At 41.8% G+C, this 18,042-nt stretch overlaps 1 protein-coding gene across 2 annotated transcripts; it reads left to right on the plus strand.

Moving 5' to 3' along the window:
• The first annotated feature begins 186 nt into the window (after positions 1 to 186).
• LOC117518344 (retinal Mueller cells isomerohydrolase-like) lies at positions 187 to 16,660 on the plus strand. 2 transcript variants are annotated; one of them, XM_034179451.1, is made up of 15 exons: positions 187 to 191; positions 308 to 399; positions 1,592 to 1,674; positions 1,843 to 1,993; positions 5,025 to 5,132; positions 5,469 to 5,610; positions 9,034 to 9,181; positions 10,804 to 10,885; positions 10,986 to 11,118; positions 11,210 to 11,352; positions 11,434 to 11,563; positions 12,608 to 12,722; positions 12,815 to 12,909; positions 14,578 to 14,689; positions 15,637 to 16,660. In XM_034179451.1, exons 2-15 carry the CDS (start codon positions 389 to 391, stop codon positions 15,786 to 15,788), a joined length of 1,605 nt encoding a protein of 534 aa, XP_034035342.1. In that variant the 5' UTR covers positions 187 to 191; positions 308 to 388; the 3' UTR covers positions 15,789 to 16,660. The 2 variants fall into 2 exon arrangements, with proteins under 2 accessions (XP_034035342.1, XP_034035340.1); XM_034179449.1 differs by lacking the exon at positions 187 to 191 and having other exon boundaries at positions 271 to 399.
• Positions 16,661 to 18,042: the final 1,382 nt, after the last annotated feature.

Raw genomic sequence — 18,042 nt, forward strand, 5'->3', positions numbered from 1 at the left:
TTTTTTTTTTTTTCTTTTTTTTTTCTCTCCCCTCTCGCTGCCATTGTTACAAGTTTGACCCCCATCACTTGTGAGTTTGTCTTCCCAGGCTGGCTCCGATCTGCTTTAAGGCCCACAGAACATTCTGCATGGAGCTTCAAAGCCGGACGTCTGAGAGGAGACAAAGCTGGTTTGTTCAGGAGGAGAAGGAGGTTGGGGGAAGCAAAAAGAGAGGGAGCAGAATTCATGATTTCAGAAGGAAGGAGGAGAAGATGCAGAGGCACAAAGGAGGAGCTAGTTCAAGCGAGGAAGGATGGAAAAGGGGGAGGAGGCCCAGCTTCATCTCTCCACAGGAAATCTGTGCAGCCCAAAGCTTCAGTTCCACTGTGTTTGTGAGCGCAGCAGCAGCATGGTGAGCCGGTGAGTCCACGAACTTTATTTTCTCTGCTGCAGCAGCTTTTCTGCTTCATGGGTTTAATCAAAACAAGCCTCAGTTGGCTGTATTTACAGAAAGTCCTGTAGATGTCAGGTTTGTCCTTTTGTGGTCAGACAAAAAGTCTTGAAAAGGAGTCAACAATGGTTTTTGGGCGACGTGACGTTTTTTCCATCAGATGGAAGGAAAACAACACAAATGAGTTTGTTTTCCAGGAAAAACCTTCAGGTTCTGTGCTTCACTGTTCAGATTTTAGATTTTTGCAGAAGAGATTTATTTATTTTGCCCAAGATATAGCTCTTTGACTGGCGCTTTTAGCATTTTGTTGCTTTAATAACATTCAGACTTTGCTCATGATTCTCTGATTACGTTTGCATTTACAAGTGTTGCTACAAAGTTGCTGTTAAAATTATAGGTTTGATCAACACATTGTGGCATGCTGACATTCTTCCCCTGGGTGCCTCCCTAAGGAGGTGTTCCAACCATGTCCATCTGGGGGGAGACCCCGGGCAGACCCAGGACTAGATGGAGAGATTATGTCTCCACACTGGCCTGGGGATGGCTTGTGATCCTCCAATTGGAGGTCGTCAGTGTGGCCCGGGAAAGGGAAGTCTGGGGTCCGCTGCTGAAGCTGTTGATCTCGGATAAGCGGTTCATGAATGAGGGAGTGATTGTGACACGCAAATATTAAAGCACACCAATTGTCGCATGTTCCACTGTACAAAATTCAGTTTTGATGAAATCCTTTTCATGATGCAGCTCTCCATTAAGTGACATTCTGTCATTTAACTAACACCAGCATGCACAGTCGCGTCTCAGTGCCACATCTGAATGTGGATCAGCACCAAAAAACATGTTTATCAGACTATGTCTGCTAAAGGCCTTATATTTTAAGAGTTTATAGTATACAGAGGGTTAATCCCAAGGCATCAGAAGAGCTATGCTGAAACCGTCTCTGCATGTTGATTCGGCACAAGTTTTACACCAGAGGCGACTCCACATTACATGGGGAATGGGCAGCGGTGGACTTATACCGGGAACCTTCTGCTCTGGAAACAAGTGCATTAACCGCTTGGCCACCACGCTGCAGCTTCACTGCTGTAACCAGAGTTTGAAATTTGTTTTATCGTACTGTATTGCAGAACTGTTTCTTTAATTTGGTCTCTATCTTCCATCCAGTGTGGAACATCCTGCTGCAGGCTACAAGAAGATCTTTGAGACTGTGGAGGAGCTGAATGAACCCATTCCTGCAAAGATCACTGGTATGAAAAAGAGACTCAAGGAACTATTTTTATTCATTTATTGTTGAAAATAATGAAACACAAAAACTAATTTGCGCTGATGTCTGAGAGGGTGACACATATCAGTAGCTGATTTATCTTCCACTTTGTTGTTTCTTATAAACCGCGTGTGTGTGTGTACACACTCAGGGGTGTTGCCATCATGGCTTCGTGGCAGCCTTCTTAGGATGGGTCCGGGTCTTTTCGAGATTGGGGATGAGCCGTTCCACCACCTGTTTGATGGACAGGCCCTTATACACAAGTTTGACCTCAAGGATGGTCATGTGACTTACTACAGGAGGTGAGCACGTGTGTTAAAGCCCTCTTATGTTCACTGATGGCTTTTTGTCCTTTTTGATGTCTTTAGTTGGTTCATGGTGTTTTCCGTGCATTTATGTGATGCAAATGTTTAAGCTCTGAGTCAAATGTGTTTATACGGGTTGCTACGGACTTTACCCGAGTGCCCTCTGGTGGCCATTTTTGGCTAATGAAAACAGCTGAAAGCAATACAAATACATGTAATTTGGTCACTTTTCAGAGGGGTCAGACTGGTCAATAAAGTCAATTTAATCTACAGTGGTTCATTTCAGCTCAACTTGATGTATAAATCTCACTGTTTCAGGCAGTGAGAGCCATCAGATGGCTGTTAGAAGAAAGTTAGATACAAAACAAAACCAGCTGATTTCAATAGACAATGCAGCGTTTTCATTGGGCGGCCAATCACGGAAGTACAAATTCTCGCCTTCAGATTCGCCACTTCGCTGGAAGTGACGTCTCTCTGCGACAACCCAGACATAATTTATCTAGTTTTTGCTCTATCTATTGTTGCAAGTGGTTCATGTAGTTTACTCCCCACCCCTGATTTGTTGCAGACATTGTTTGACATATAACAATGAATATAAAATAGATATTTAAAAAAAATTGCACTTGGCTGGGTATCTAAATTCTGAGATAGAGTGACATTCTGTCCAGGGTGTACACTGGATCTCGCCCTATGACTGCTGATATAGGCTCCAGGCTCTTTTAATGATCTGGTGCATAAAAGTTAACCAGATGCTTTCAGGGTAATAGCTTGTATTATTTGTGAAGTTGGCAGCATGGTGGTTAGCACTCTTGCGTCACAGAGAGAAGGTCCTGGGATTGCTTCCCACCTGTTCCTTTCTGTGTGGATTTTGCATGTTCTCCCCATGTTTGCACGGGTTCCCTCCAGGTGCCCCCGGCTTTCTCCCGCTCCCAGAGACATGCAGGTTAGGTGAATTGGTGACTTGACCGTGATGGACTGGCAGCCTGTCCAGGGTTTATGGTGCCTCTCGCCCAATGACCACTTGGATAGACTCCAGATCCCCGAGACCCTTAATTGGAATGACTGTGTGTAGAAAATGAATGAATGTGTTTGAGTTGTTAACACTCTGGAGGGGATCAATGTGCCTGTCTACCTTCCTGCGTATTCACTCACTCACTGCATTGTGGGCGGGGGGGGGGCATGCCAAAGAGTTTGCCAAGTCTTGGAGTTATAAAAGTAATTCAAAGCATTATTACTTGTTTAATATTGGTCATGGTGTACTTCCATAATTGGCCTCACCACAAAGTGGAAGGAGGCTGGTTTAATGAGTGAATCTGTCTTCCTGCATTGACCAAAACATAAAGAGGGCAGTTTCAGTCAGACGTTCGTGACCATATCTCAGGAACTACATTAGGTTTTGAAACAGTGTTTGTTGCGGAGACTTCTGCTCTCCTTGATTCTAACAACATAGTTCTCAAATTGTGGTATGCTGAGTCATCCGATCAAACTCAGTTTTTATGGCGTAACTGAGTCAACCTGCTTTATTTTAAATAAGGTTAAGGCTAATCAGCCATGAATCAATACAATGAAATGGAGCAGACGATTCACAATGAAGGGTATTTAACGGCTTTACAGCTTTGACACTTAAAACTGATCTGACATTGCTCTCTGCTGAAAGCAATGCAAAATGAAGCAATGCTTCATAAGAGTCTGACTCTGCTGTGTAAGTGAAGCGAAATGAAGCGATGCTTCATAAGAGTAGGACTCTGCTAATACATGCTTCAAATGCCGAGCAGCAAGTCTGTTTCTGCTGTAACAGACAAGCGTGACTAAGGGTAATTATAAACTGACAAAAATCTTCCACATGCGTGTCGGCCTGTTATGTTATATGTACAAGGAACATCATCGATAATACATGTAGGTGCATGTCACTAATTATTCTCAAGCTTTTAACACACACATCTTTGTTTATTCAAAAGCAGGTCAGATTAAGGCTTTTTATTTACTCTGCGTGCTGCAAGTGTAATGCCATCTGCCACAAGTCAGCATTCTGCTCATGATGAACATAAATGTATGACAACAACAGTAACATGTCATTGATTATGAGCGGCTGAGGTTCCAGAGGCCGGGGCTATGACATCATTTCACAAACGTTCAGTGTCTTTGTGCTGACGTGACCGAACCTGATATAACCTGAATTTTGAAATATTTGTCCACACCAACCCGCCAGGCCCGGATCGGGTATCAGTGCTGTAGTTTGCAAGCACATGAAGTCATTTTGACAACTTCTCTGTCTTCCTCTTCTGTCAAAACACACTGCAGATTCTGGGATGATGCTGTGTGTGTGTGAGGAATACAGTCCTAGAGGTCACAGGCAGTCCACGAGGAATATAACAACGCTTTAAATCATCAATTTAAGTCTAAATTGATCTAAACCATCATAATCCATATGCTTTCTGCTATTTTGAGCTGTTGTGTTGTAACCGAGATCCCTCAATGCAACGGGCGAGTCAAGATGTGCAAATCGCTCTGTGCCAGCCGGGTTTCTTCGTACACTTTAATTCTTACAGGGAGTGTTTCCTCACCACTTGTTGACAGTGTGCTTGCTCAGGGGACCGCCGACATCAATGATGTCACATGTTGAAAAATTTACTGGTGGCGGCGACCATCTGGATAACTTGTTTGAGACACTGTAGCACAACATTTTGGAGAGGCTGGAAGCCGTGAGGTATCCACACGCTACTGTAACACAAAGTCAGCAATGTTGAACATATGAATCTGAAGACATCAGGCTTTTCATGGATCATAGAAGTGTACAGATGTTTGTGCTGAGAGAAGCTGACTGGAAACATCGAAACCTGCAGAAAAAAAAATATGTGGACAGATGTGCTGTGGCTGCAGACCACAAAAATCCATGCGACATTCCTCACTGTAACTGTTCAGATTTCACTGTGTGCTTCATGGGTTTGAGTTGGGGGGGAACAACTTTGTCAGCATTGTTGCTGGAATAGAAAAGGTGTGTGATAACATGTGCACTGTGGCTGCTCAGGTTCATCAGGACGGATACGTATGTTCGCGCCATGGCTGAGAACAGAATTGTCATCACTGAATTTGGTACAGCAGCTTACCCGGACCCCTGCAAAAACATCTTCTCCAGGTAATGCTAAAACTCAGAATTTACTTAATCATCACATTGGAAGTCTTTTTTTTTGGGGGGGTGTCAGCTTTTTGTTTGGGATTTCTTGTTTTTCTTCCAGTGTGTGCATGTGGGGGGGCGGGGGGGGAATCCCACTTCTGACCTCAAACAATTCCAGCTTCCTGACAACGAATGTAAATTTTAGATTTCGTTCAGACTTCACACAAAGTCCAATGATAAAAAAAGAATGTTTATTTAATGTATAACGTACACCTCACTTCCCTGATAACATTATAGTGTATTTGTCTTTGGAGGTTTTTGTTTGTTTATAATAATAAAACATCCTTGTGTTTGTAGATTCTTTACCTACTTCAAAGGCATTGAAGTCACTGATAACTGCCTCGTTAACGTCTATCCAATTGGTGAGGATTTCTACGCGGTCACTGAAAGTAATTACATCACCAAGGTTGATCCTGATTCGCTAGACACCATAAAGAAGGTGAGAGTTGATATATATATAGATAGATATATATATATATATATATATATATATATATATATATATATATATATATATATATATATATATATAGAGAGAGAGAGAGAGAGAGAGATATATATAGAGATATAGATATATATATATATATACTCAACAAAAATATAAATGCAACACTTTTGGTTTTGCTCCCATTTTGTATGAGATGAACTCAAAGATCTAAAACTTTTTCCACATACACAATATCACCATTTCCCTCAAATATTGTTCACAAACCAGTCTAAATCTGTGATAGTGAGCACTTCTCCTTTGCTGAGATAATCCATCCCACCTCACAGGTGTGCCATATCAAGATGCTGATTAGACACCATGATTAGTGCACAGGTGTGCCTTAGACTGCCCACAATAAAAGGCCACTCTGAAAGGTGCAGTTTTATCACACAGCACAATGCCACAGATGTCGCAAGATTTGAGGGAGCGTGCAATTGGCATGCTGACAGCAGGAATGTCAACCAGAGCTGTTGCTCGTGTATTGAATGTTCATTTCTCTACCATAAGCCGTCTCCAAAGGCGTTTCAGAGAATTTGGCAGTACATCCAACCAGCCTCACAACTGCAGACCACGTGTAACCACACCAGCCCAGGACCTCCACACCCAGCATGTTCACCTCCAAGATCGTCTGAGACCAGCCACTCGGACAGCTGCTGAAACAATCGGTTTGCATAACCAAAGAATTTCTGCACAAACTGTCAGAAACCGTCTCAGGGAAGCTCATCTGCATGCTCATCATCCTCATCGGGGTCTTGACCTGACTCCAGTTCGTCGTCGTAACCGACTTGAGTGGGCAAATGCTCACATTCGCTGGCATTTGGCACGCTGGAGAGGTCTTCTCTTCACGGATGAATCCCGGTTCACACTGTCCAGGGCAGATGGCAGACAGCGTGTGTGGCGTCGTGTGGATGAGCGGTTTTCTGATGTCAATGTTGTGGACCGAGTGGCCCATGGTGGCGGTGGGGTTATGGTATGGGCAGGCGTCTGTTATGGACGAAGAACACAGGTGCATTTTATTGATGGCATTTTGAATGCACAGAGATACCGTGACGAGATCCTGAGGCCCATTGTTGTGCCAATCCAAGAACATCACCTCATGTTGCAGCAGGATAATGCACGGCCCCATGTTGCAAGGATCTGTACACAATTCTTGGAAGCTGAAAATGTCCCAGTTCTTGCATGGCCAGCATACTCACCGGACATGTCACCCATTGAGCATGTTTGGGATGCTCTGGACCGGCGTATACGACAGCATGTACCAGTTCCTGCCAATATCCAGCAACTTCGCACAGCCATTGAAGAGTGGACCAACTTTCCACAGGCCACAATTGACAACCTGATCAACTCTATGCAAAGGAGATGTGTTGCACTGCATGAGGCAAATGGTGGTCACTCCAGATACTGACTGGTATCCCCCCCCCCCCAATAAAACAAAACTGCACCTTTCAGAGTGGCCTTTTATTGTGGGCAGTCTAAGGCACACCTGTGCACTAATCATGGTGTCTAATCAGCATCTTGATATGGCACACCTGTGAGGTGGGATGGATTATCTCAGCAAAGGAGAAGTGCTCACTATCACAGATTTAGACTGGTTTGTGAACAATATTTGAGGGAAATGGTGATATTGTGTATGTGGAAAAAGTTTTAGATCTTTGAGTTCATCTCATACAAAATGGGAGCAAAACCAAAAGTGTTGCATTTATATTTTTGTTGAGTGTGTGTGTGTGTGTGTGTGTGTATGTATATATGTATGTATGTATATATATATATATGTATATATATATATATATGTGTGTATATATGTATATATATATATATATGTGTGTATATATGTATATATATATATATATGTGTGTATATATATATGTGTGTATATAATTTTTTTTTAATAAGGCAAGAATTCTAAAACTATGATATTTATGAAAATACGACCCATTCAAATAGACACGGTGGTGCATCCAGAACAAAGTGGACTATTACTGAATGTGATTTGATAATTACTGCAGATCAGATTCCTCTGCAATGATACTGATGCATGTAATGTGGAACAATTATACTGTTTCCAGATCTGTCAGAATGTGAGCTTTTAAAATAGGTCAAGGTTAGCCATCTTTGAAATTATCCAAGGTCTGTGGCCCACAAATGCTCCCTGTGAATTTGAAGATCCTGGCAGTAACAGAACTGGAGTTATGCTGAGCACGGACGGACGCAAAGGCTTTGCAATACCCGATGGCCTCGGGTAAAAACAGTAACTTTACTCCAGACTCAAAGTCCATGAATAAAATAAAAATGAAAACATTCACTAAGCTTTATGCCTGAACACTTCCAAGGAACATACACAGAAAAATACACATGCAACATCTTTTACCAGTGGCTCCTAATCCTGGACCTATATTTAAAACAAGTATAAGATGAATATCTTTCACAGATTTATTCAGGCTTTGAGGTAATGTCTTATTACAGCCTGACTGAAGATCAAACACTGTACAGAGTGTACTTATACTTCCATATTTAAATAAACCAATAAGTAACTTAAAACTGTTGATATGATACATACAGTCTGTTTATTGATTAAATTTTTGTAATTCCACCAAATTTGGGCCGTGTACATAGTAGACCAATATGAATGAAACAGGGTTAATTTTACTTCACAGCTAAATGTGAAATTATAAAAAAAATAAATTGGGGGGGGGGGGGGGGGGTTGTCAGTTTCTTGATCATGCATTGTACTTGTGGCTAAATTACTGCACTAATTCATACACCCAGCAGTACTGACTGCCTTGGCAAGTCACATCTATATTTTAGTGAAATGGGCTGGCAGCGATTTTGCTCGATGTCATCAAATACAGAAAAATTGCAGCTGCCACAAAAAACGGTAACTGTTTAAGAGACAAACATTACAAATAAGCTCACCAAGCTTGTACATGTGCTAGCTTCATGCTAACTAGGCACACTAGATCGCATGATAACAACCAAGACAGGCTGCGTGTCCAGCTAACTAGCACACGTGCATCCCGGATAATAAGTTGTTACCTGAAGGGAATTGGTTTGTACTGCCCAGTGTTTTCTGATCTGTCTGATTGTAGTTTGATTTTAGAAACCGGATTATGTGATGTAGTAGCTAACATAACTACCTCCAAGTTGGATACTGTGTATTTCTATCACCTCACAGGCTGTGATCAAGATGGCTTGTGAAGTGGTAGCCACTTTGGTATTTTTCCTCAAGTCAGTCCAAGCTAACCCACTGGTCGCAAGAAACTACACTGCAACTAATCACAATTTAAGAATAAAATGTGTTGTTATGTCTCCTCCCTGCATTGTTTGCGCTGTGTTTGATAAATCCGGCAGTGTGGTGTTGTGTATTTGTGTTGTTAGGTAGATCTGTGTAAGTACCTGTCGGTGAACGGGGTGACCGCACACCCCCACACTGAAGCAGACGGCACCGTCTATAACATTGGCAACTGCTTCGGCAAGAACATGAGTCTGGCCTACAACATCGTTAAGATCCCACCCGCTGAGAACGGTGCGTGACACATTCAGGGTACAGAAGCTCAGAGGAGCCCCAAGTCTCAGGAAATGTGAATTTTTTGTACAGTAAAGAAATTATACAAGATAAACAATGATTAGCATGTTTAACCAAAGAGCAGTCAGAAAATAATACTCTCCAAAAGCAATGATGTGAACGTTGCAGGAGTGCTTCTAGAATTAGTACTGAAGTGTGAGCAGTTTATCTTTCTTTTTTAAAAAGATTAATGGCATAGAGCACCCTGCAGTGTTTGTTTTTTTGTTCTGGACAGTGACAGTGTACTGCAGACTGGTGAAAGCTCAACTTTTCTCTGTAAATAGTTCACCCAACACTTTATACATTGTTGACAGAATTCTTGTTAATTTTTACAAGACGAGCAAAGTTGCATTTGGCAAAAAAATGTTTTACAGTATGTTGTGTCAACCCACAGCTTGTTCTGTGGTGTCTTCTCACAGCAAACCAAACTATTGTACTTGTGGAACTGACATTTGGTACAGTTGTTTAGTCCACTTGTTCCATTTGCACTCTCACCACAACTGAACCACAGCTAACATAGAACCAGACCATAGTCCGCACAAAGAAACATGTTCTCATGTCCCCAAAGAAACCAGTCTATCTGAGAAGGAGTCAACTGTTCAAAAAATGTTAACGGATCTCTTCTTCTTTCCACTGGTCCCGTTTGGCGTCTCCACGGGAGATCATTTGGCTCCGTCTCACCCTGTCTTCTTCTGTCACTGCAGCCACCTGCATGTCCTCCCTCAGCACATCCATAAACCTCCTCCTCCTTTTGCCTGGCAGCTCCATCCTCAGCATCCTCCTCCCTATATAGCCCTTCTTTGCACATGCCCACACCATCTCAATATTGCCTTTCACTTTGTCTTCCAAACCATCCTACCTGCGCCACACCTCTGATAATGCCCATCCTGGAACCCGTCCATCCTCATGACTCCAACAAAAACAAACAATTTCAGCATCTTCAGCTCTGCCTTCTGTGTTTTTGTCATTGCCAGCACCTTCAACCCGTACAATATAAGGTCTGATTACCATCTTGCAAACCTTACCTTTAACTCCTGCCACTCTTTTCCACCCTGCCTGCACTCTCTTCTGCACTTCTCCACCACACTCTCCAGTGCTTTGAACAGCTGACCTCAAGTATTTAAACTCTGCTCACTGTGACTTAAGATCACAATGACATCTGCAAAGACTCCTGTATGATCTCATTCATTACCATGACCAAGGAGGAAGGGCTCAGAGCTGATCATTGGTGTAAGCCCACCTCCAACTTGAACGCATCTATCATTACTGCATTATTATTATTATTGCACTAAGATTCTGCACCACTCTCACATCCCAACTTCCTCATCCACAGCTCTTGTTGTTTGACAAAAAACAGTCCACTTTTAGTCATGCTAGTATACCAAACAAATATAAGTGTAATAATGCAAACAAATGCTGTTTGTGATCAGTTGGTCCCTGTGTATTGCGTAAGCAATATTCAATGAGTACTACAGAAACCAGGGTGTGCTATAGGATGATGGTAGAGGTGAGAAACTGAATTGGGTTATGGTGGGGTTAGTTATCTCCTCTGAAGCCGCCCATGTTGAAATATCTGTTTCCAGATGGGTCGGATCCTTTTGAGAAGTCTCAGGTTGTGGTTCAGCTACCCAGCAGTGAGCGGCTCAAACCCTCCTACATCCACAGGTACAGGCTCCTTGTCTTCTCACATCCCTTGTGGAATCTGACCCAGAACCTAAATGCCCAACATAATAGATGATTCTAATGTTGTCCCATGTGTCTGTAGCTTTGGCATCACGGACAACTATTTTGTATTCGTGGAGCAGGCGGTGAAGATCAACCTGCTGAAGTTCCTGTCGGCGTGGAGCATCAGAGGAGCCACCTACATGGACTGCTTTGAATGCAACGACAGCTTGGGAGTGTGTCTGCTTCAATGCGTGTGCTCACAGGAAAGTGGGGGGTGGGGTTTGAGGGTGCATCATTACCTTAATCCCTCGGTTTGTTTTGCAGTCTTGGTTCCACCTGGCCACGAAGAATCCAGCCGGTTATCTGAGCAGCCACAGGTTCAGAACATCAACCTTCAATCTCTTTCATCACATCAACACCTACGAGGATGAAGGCTTCATCGTCGTCGACCTGTGCACGTGGAAAGGGTGGGCGTGACCCCCAACCTGTGTGTGTGTGTGTGTGTGTGTGGTGTGGAGTCCGTCGTGTGTAATAGTCTCTGTCTGCAGGTATGAACTTGTGTACAACTACCTTTACCTCGCCAACCTGAGGCAGGAGTGGGAGGAGCTAAAGAAGGCAGCGAGCCGAGCTCCTCAGCCTGAAGTCAGGAGATACGTGCTGCCGCTCCACATACACGGGGTGGGTGTGCACACGCAGGGGCGGAGCCAGGAGTACATTTTGGGTGGGGGAGACCTGTGGTTTACACTTGTGTTTTGAAGCACCAAATTTAGTTTCATTTAGCATTTCAAAGTCCATTGAAAAGCCCATTTAGTGTACGTTTTGCATTATATCTCATTTAAAGTGCCTCAATCACTCATTTTTCTATTATGGATTTACCTACACCACCAAAATTGGATGGAGGTTCCAGTTTTATGCCTGTTTGTCTTCCAGTTATTGGTCGGAAACCAAGTGCCAAAAAGCAATGACAAATTGTACAGATAGGAATGGGTATTGATCATGGCCCCTTCACACATAGTGTGAATTTGGTTGATTTGTGGTGAGGAAATGGTCAAAAAACCCTTCCAAAATGCATCTCTGGACATCAGAAACCAAAAAACAGCCCTGACTAGCAACAGTCTACTTTCACCCAAAAACATTGTTGTTGTTGTTGACTAACTTTGGAGACTTTATGAAACATTCTGATAATCAGTTGTTTATTTCTGGATATACTCGTACTTTAAAACCAGTGGTGGGCACACTTCCGATAATCCGATAACAGATAACTATCGAAGATAATGTTTTCATTATCGGATTATCTTTTTAGATAACTTTAAAAACCATCATCGGACTAATTATCTTCCGATGAATTGCTGTCCGATAACTTTTAGACCGATAACGTAGTAAACCAAGTTGAACAGTGGAAAAACATTTTTGCTTTTGATGCTTTCAAAAGCGATCCCGTTAAAAGTCAATTTCAGCTTCTTAGTAATTGCAAATGTACCAGAGACAATACTGGAATTTATCGGCTATCGATTATCTGTAACTTCCGATACATTTTTTGGGTGGTTTATCGGTTTATCTTTATCAAAGATAACTTTACAGTTATTTGTTTATCTGTTATCGAAGTTAATTTTTTGGTTATCTGTGCCCACCACTGTTTAAAACTGAGACACTGAAATGGTCTGTGTGTGTGTTTTGTTTTTTTGGTTTGTTTTTTTTTTCCCTCTTTCTTTGTTTTCTCAGGAAGAACTGGGGAAGAACTTGGTGACTCTTTCTTACACCACAGCAACGGCTGCTCTTCGCAGTGACGGGACCATCTGGCTCGAGCCTGAAGTCCTGTTTTCAAGTCCGCGGCAGGGTGAGACAAACACATGCACGTGTGGTGACAGACACAATCCTTAAAGTTCCCCTTGGTACGACAATGAGAGTGATTTGATGTGTGTGTGTCAGCCTTCGAGTTCCCTCAGATTAACTATCCGCAGTGTCGTGGGAAGAAGTACTCATTCGTGTACGGACTGGGACTCAACCATTTCATCCCCGACAGGGTAAGAACACTTTTATTCCCCACAGCAGTCAGAGTGAAGGGTTTGAGTATCGTGCGACATTCCTTCATGATACTTCTGCCCTGACAACCGAGCTTAAAGCAAATCTTACGGCAAATTCTTTGTCATAAAAAATGATCAAAACTAAAAAAAGGGAGAGGTTTGTTTTGTGCTTTAAAGAAAATAAAATGGATGTGGGGCGCATGCCTACAAAATGTTAAGGTGTGACAGAATATTAGTGGCATGACAATATCAGAATTATGGAATGAATACAAATATTAAAGCTACTGTGTGTAGGATTTAGTGTCACATAGTGGTGATGTTGCAGACCGTGATTTTATTTCCCTTCATGTTTTTGCTTTTATGGAGACGGGGATTCAAATGAGTTTCATAAACTTGTTAGCCCGTATGAGGAACCAGTAGACAGTGTAAACAGGAGTAACCACGGATTCCACTTTTTTTTTCTTCAGTCTGCCAGCTGTGCTGCAAAATATGAAAGGTGACGTAAATATGTCCTTTTTGGTCTACTGTATCAACATGGCAGTGCAACATGGTGTCCTCCATCAGGGGGCCATCTCCTGTGTAGCTATAAAGGGCTGGGTCCACGCGTTGTTGCTGCAGAATTATACATGATTGAACAGATGCTATTCATTCATGCTAATAAACACCGAGAAATCCTACACACTGTAGCTTTAATGTCAACTCTTGTTTTCTGAGTCCAGTCAAAGGATAAGTTCACTTTTCCAAACCAAACCACATAGAAGCGTTAAAGTTGGAGGAGGGGAGATTTCCACATTCGGACATTGAGGCGCTGCTGTTAGAGATCCACAAAAAAAAGTCTGTCATTTTAACAGTATCATCAGTGGAACCTGCAAAAGTCAGGAAGCGGGGGGAAAATAAAGAGTGCCGCTAACACTGAGTCATCTTACTGTCGCATGAAGAGGAAATTTTACACATACATTACACAAACGCAGTTTGACATGTTCATATTGTACACATTTTCAGTTAGCAAGAAGAGTCAAAATAAGCGTATATTGTCAGGCTATATAACATCGACTGAATTATAAAGTGTAATTTATGTAGCAATTTTAATCTAACAACAAAACATAAAACCGATTACTGACGCAATACGTTTGGATGATGGCAAATTAATGTCACGACTCCAACTCGTCTGGACCAGTTGTAGACTTTGACCGCATCCACAAAAAACTCAAAATACAAAAAACTGGTGAGTGTCTGAATTTTTCACGAAGCCCCTGATAGCAACCAAACCTCTGAGTGCTCTGCTCACATGTGCTTCATTTGTAAGAAATCTTTTTATTATTATATTATTATTATTATTAGTTAGGAAGCTAATTCATGAAGTCAACGGAGCAGCTGGTCGCCAGAGATAAAAATTCACAGCATACTCAAAATATTATCATTTTCAGCCAAGATTTTTGATACACTTTTTTTTAACCTTCTGTCTCCAGGAATAAATAAATAAATGTGATTTGGTAAATCCTCCCACAAAAGACAACCAGACTGCACCAGTACGTGCGCTGGTTCCTGTTGTCCCCCACAGTCCACTTTTTACACGCTTATTGTTTTACAGCCATTTAAATTTTCATTCATGTCTGGAGTTGTGTAACTTTTTTCTGATGTTTTTTTTTTTTTTTTTTTTTTTTCCAGATAGTCAAACTTAACGTACAGACCAAGCAGATGTGGGTGTGGCAGGAGGACGAGTGCTACCCATCAGAGCCGCTCTTCGTACCAACACCTGGAGCTACAGAGGAGGACGACGGTACGAGTCGCACAAAAACTGAATGCGAAAGTCTCCTCTTCATGTCCGAACTACAGTTGTGTTTTCATACATTTTAACAATATAAGATGTGATAATGCTGTAGGTGTTGATGGAAGCTTTTTAGGAAGTGCAGATTTTTGTTCGCAGGTTTAACAACCAGACCAAAAAAAAGACAAAAACAAAAGCTGCTGGGGGGGTGGGGGGTTGAGTTAAAATTCATAGGAGAAAAATCTTTTCCCAAATTAAAATGGTATTTGAGAAAACAAAATCAGATGTTCCCTGAGATTAAAGTGGTCAATTTATGAAGCAAACCAGTAAATTTGACGAAAAAGACAATTTGACAGAAAATTCAAATTCTTGTTAAATTTGTCTTTTTTTTTTCTTGTGACACTGAAAACTGTTACAAACTGAACCAGAGGGCCCTCGGTTCAAAACCCAGCTAAACCAACAAAATCAGTAAGGGCCCTTGGGCAAGGGCCTTAATCCCCTAGTTGCTCCCGGTGGGTAGTGAGCGCCCTGATATCAGTGTGTCTGTGTGAACGGGCAAATGTGAGGCATAATTTACCTTCTGATGCTTCTGGGGAAAATGGTGTATAAATGCATCTGTCATGAAGCTCATGTAGATCCAAGTCAGATCTGCTGTGGCGACGCCGAACAAAATGGGAGAAGCCAAAAGACATTACTTTTGGATAGGACTATTAATGGGCATATTGAAGAAACATACAAAATGTCCTGCAGCACAGATGTCATGTTTTGTGTCGCTAAACAGTTGTTGGCTCACTCCGCCTCACAGTGTATCTATGAGAAAAAGTTAATCAATGAATATAATCCACCAAATAAGTGAGGAGGGCGAAACTGTGACCATCCTTCACCATCTGGCAGTGTATTCAACAGTAATGGATTAAAACTCTAATGGGATGCGACTCGTACCTCGTGTGTGTCTGTAGGTGTGCTGCTGAGCATCGTGGTGAAGCCAGGTGCAGAGAGACCGAGCTCCCTGCTGGTGCTGGATGCCAGAAAACTTACAGAGGTCGCCAGGGCAGAGGTCAATGCCATCATCCCCTTGACCCTCCACGGCTCCTTCAAACTAAGAGACTGACCTGCTGCCGGAACAGGCTAAAGTACATCCTGAAAACACCAGGTGGCACACAGCAGGCTCTGATAAAACTCTTAAACCCCAAATCTGAATTTAACAAATATGTGGCTGTTCGCAGCGTAAATTTATAATCCAACAATGACGGCAATAAAATTCACATTTTGCTTAGATTCAACTTGTTTGATCGTTCAAAAAGCTAGAGAACTACAAAATATTCAACAAATATGTTTTAATCACCAAGATTGAATGATGGAGAAACTTCATCTCTCAATTAATCTGACACTTTGAGGCGGATGTGGTGGATTTCAGATTTTCCATCAATCCGCTGTGATGTATTGACTTTATTTCCCGCTGAATGATCGCAAACATTTTTACATTTTAGAGACAGGTTGTACACGTAATGACCAACGTCTCTACATCGGAGAGGTCGTACTGAGTTCTCCACAAAAGCATCTTCATCTTCAAGTGGTTTTAGTCCACAGGGATATGATCATCTTCAGCTGAAGATACTGTTGGGAAACATGATTACACCTTCACCTGTCCTGAAAATTAACTACCTTTTTTTTTTTATACACTTTTCCTCGCTCTAACAAAGTAGGTTTATACACATGTAAGAGAAGTTAAATGTTACCGACAGCATGAATGTCCGCAAATCAGACACAAGGGGGTTATTCCCGTTCTAATTCAATTCCATCGTTAGCACGGTTTATTTTTCTATAGGTAATTCAGTCAGCGAGGCTTACCGGCAAGCCGAGGCAGCGTCGCTCCAACAGCGGTCAGAGCACAAAGTAATCCATCAAACGTGAAAATCCGTCAAATGTGAAACGGTAATTTTGTATCAGAATCCACATCAGTACTTTCGTATGGTAACTTAAATTCACCCATTTCGGGGGCCGCGTTGGTACATGACTTTCTCTCGCTCTGAGCTAGCAGCACGTACAGCTGGTGTTCTGTCAAATTGTGCATCTCATCACATAAATCGACAGTTCCGCGTCCCGACTACATTGGGCATGCATGTGCAGTTGCGCGGAGGACAGGAATGACATCTCGTCAGAACATCGGTCAGGGCGCGCAGTAATACATCCAAATGTGAAATGGTCAAATATTTTGCCACAGTTACCCCGATATTATAAAGGCTGAAATCTCACACGATTAACCAGTCAGATTCATTCAAAAAGTGTAATTGGATTAGAATAATAAATAATAATAAATTGTAGTGTGAGCTTTCAAGTGTGTATTATATGTAATATAAATGATTTGGGGAAATGACTACAATTGCTGAATAAAGGTTAGATAAAGATTTATTTTGTTGTCAGTCTGTATTCTACTTTGGTTTTATTGCCTGAATGTTTCGTTGTGAGAAATATCTCACCATTCATTTAGTGACTCAATTAGAAGTCTCACTTTCATAAGTCTTAATTTAGTCCTTTTTAATTAGCCTCAGGTTTCTTCTTCATCATCAGGTTTTCCCTGAGATATTCTGTTCTGTAAGAGCCAATGCATGGACGTGTTTTTTTTTCCCTCTTTGTTTGGTGGGTGACATGAGTCGCTTTGACACTGTTTATTCTATTAATATAAGAATATACACAAATGAGTTTAATTTCTCTGACATGCTCCATATTCCAGTCTTGTGTTTTCAGATTTCTTTCAACTAAGATTGAAGAATCTTACTTTCACCCTGGCTGGCATGGCTGGTTTTATTTATTTATTTTATTTGATATTTTCACAGAGAATCATGCAGTAAAAGCGGCGCTGCAGGTGGGTTAAGAGCAGTCTTTAATATTAATATATTTAATATGAGAGTGTGTGATGCGCTTCACCTCTGATTTCCCATATTTAACTTCATAATGAAATTAAGGATCAGACTAGTATCTCGTGTCGTGGCAGACATGGTGTGTTTGACAAACTGATATTTTCTATCTGGACTGGGACAAATTCATTCAAATCTATTATATAAATAGTCTGATCCTCTTCTGTATTTGTTTTGACAAATACTGGCTGTACAAATGTGGGACTGAGTTTGAATAAATGTAACAGAACAGTAATGGCACGGAAAATGCAGATTTATGGTGAAACTCTTAAAAATTTGATCATATCCACACTGATTTTTATTTATGTCTGGTTGGACACCGACCAAGATGGCGGCGCTCTGGCAACTGCCAACAAATGAGTGCATCGCCCAGTCCCCCATCTGGTGAGCAAATAGAAATTGATGGATTTGACCCAGACGCATATGTGGAAATAAGTCAGTCACCTG

This window comes from Thalassophryne amazonica, chromosome 10, assembly GCF_902500255.1.
Source record: "Thalassophryne amazonica chromosome 10, fThaAma1.1, whole genome shotgun sequence".
Classification (NCBI taxonomy): Eukaryota; Metazoa; Chordata; class Actinopteri; order Batrachoidiformes; family Batrachoididae; genus Thalassophryne; species Thalassophryne amazonica.

Excerpts from the sequence above, each read along its gene's own strand:
- LOC117518344 (XM_034179449.1), top strand. The coding sequence starts at position 293 with ATGGAAAAGGGGGAGGAGGCCCAGCTTCATCTCTCCACAGGAAATCTG. Across the intron at positions 9,182-10,803 it reads GATCCCACCCGCTGAGAACG|ATGGGTCGGATCCTTTTGAG; the intron begins GTGCGTGACACA and ends ATCTGTTTCCAG. Across the intron at positions 14,690-15,636 it reads AGCTACAGAGGAGGACGACG|GTGTGCTGCTGAGCATCGTG; the intron begins GTACGAGTCGCA and ends GTGTGTCTGTAG.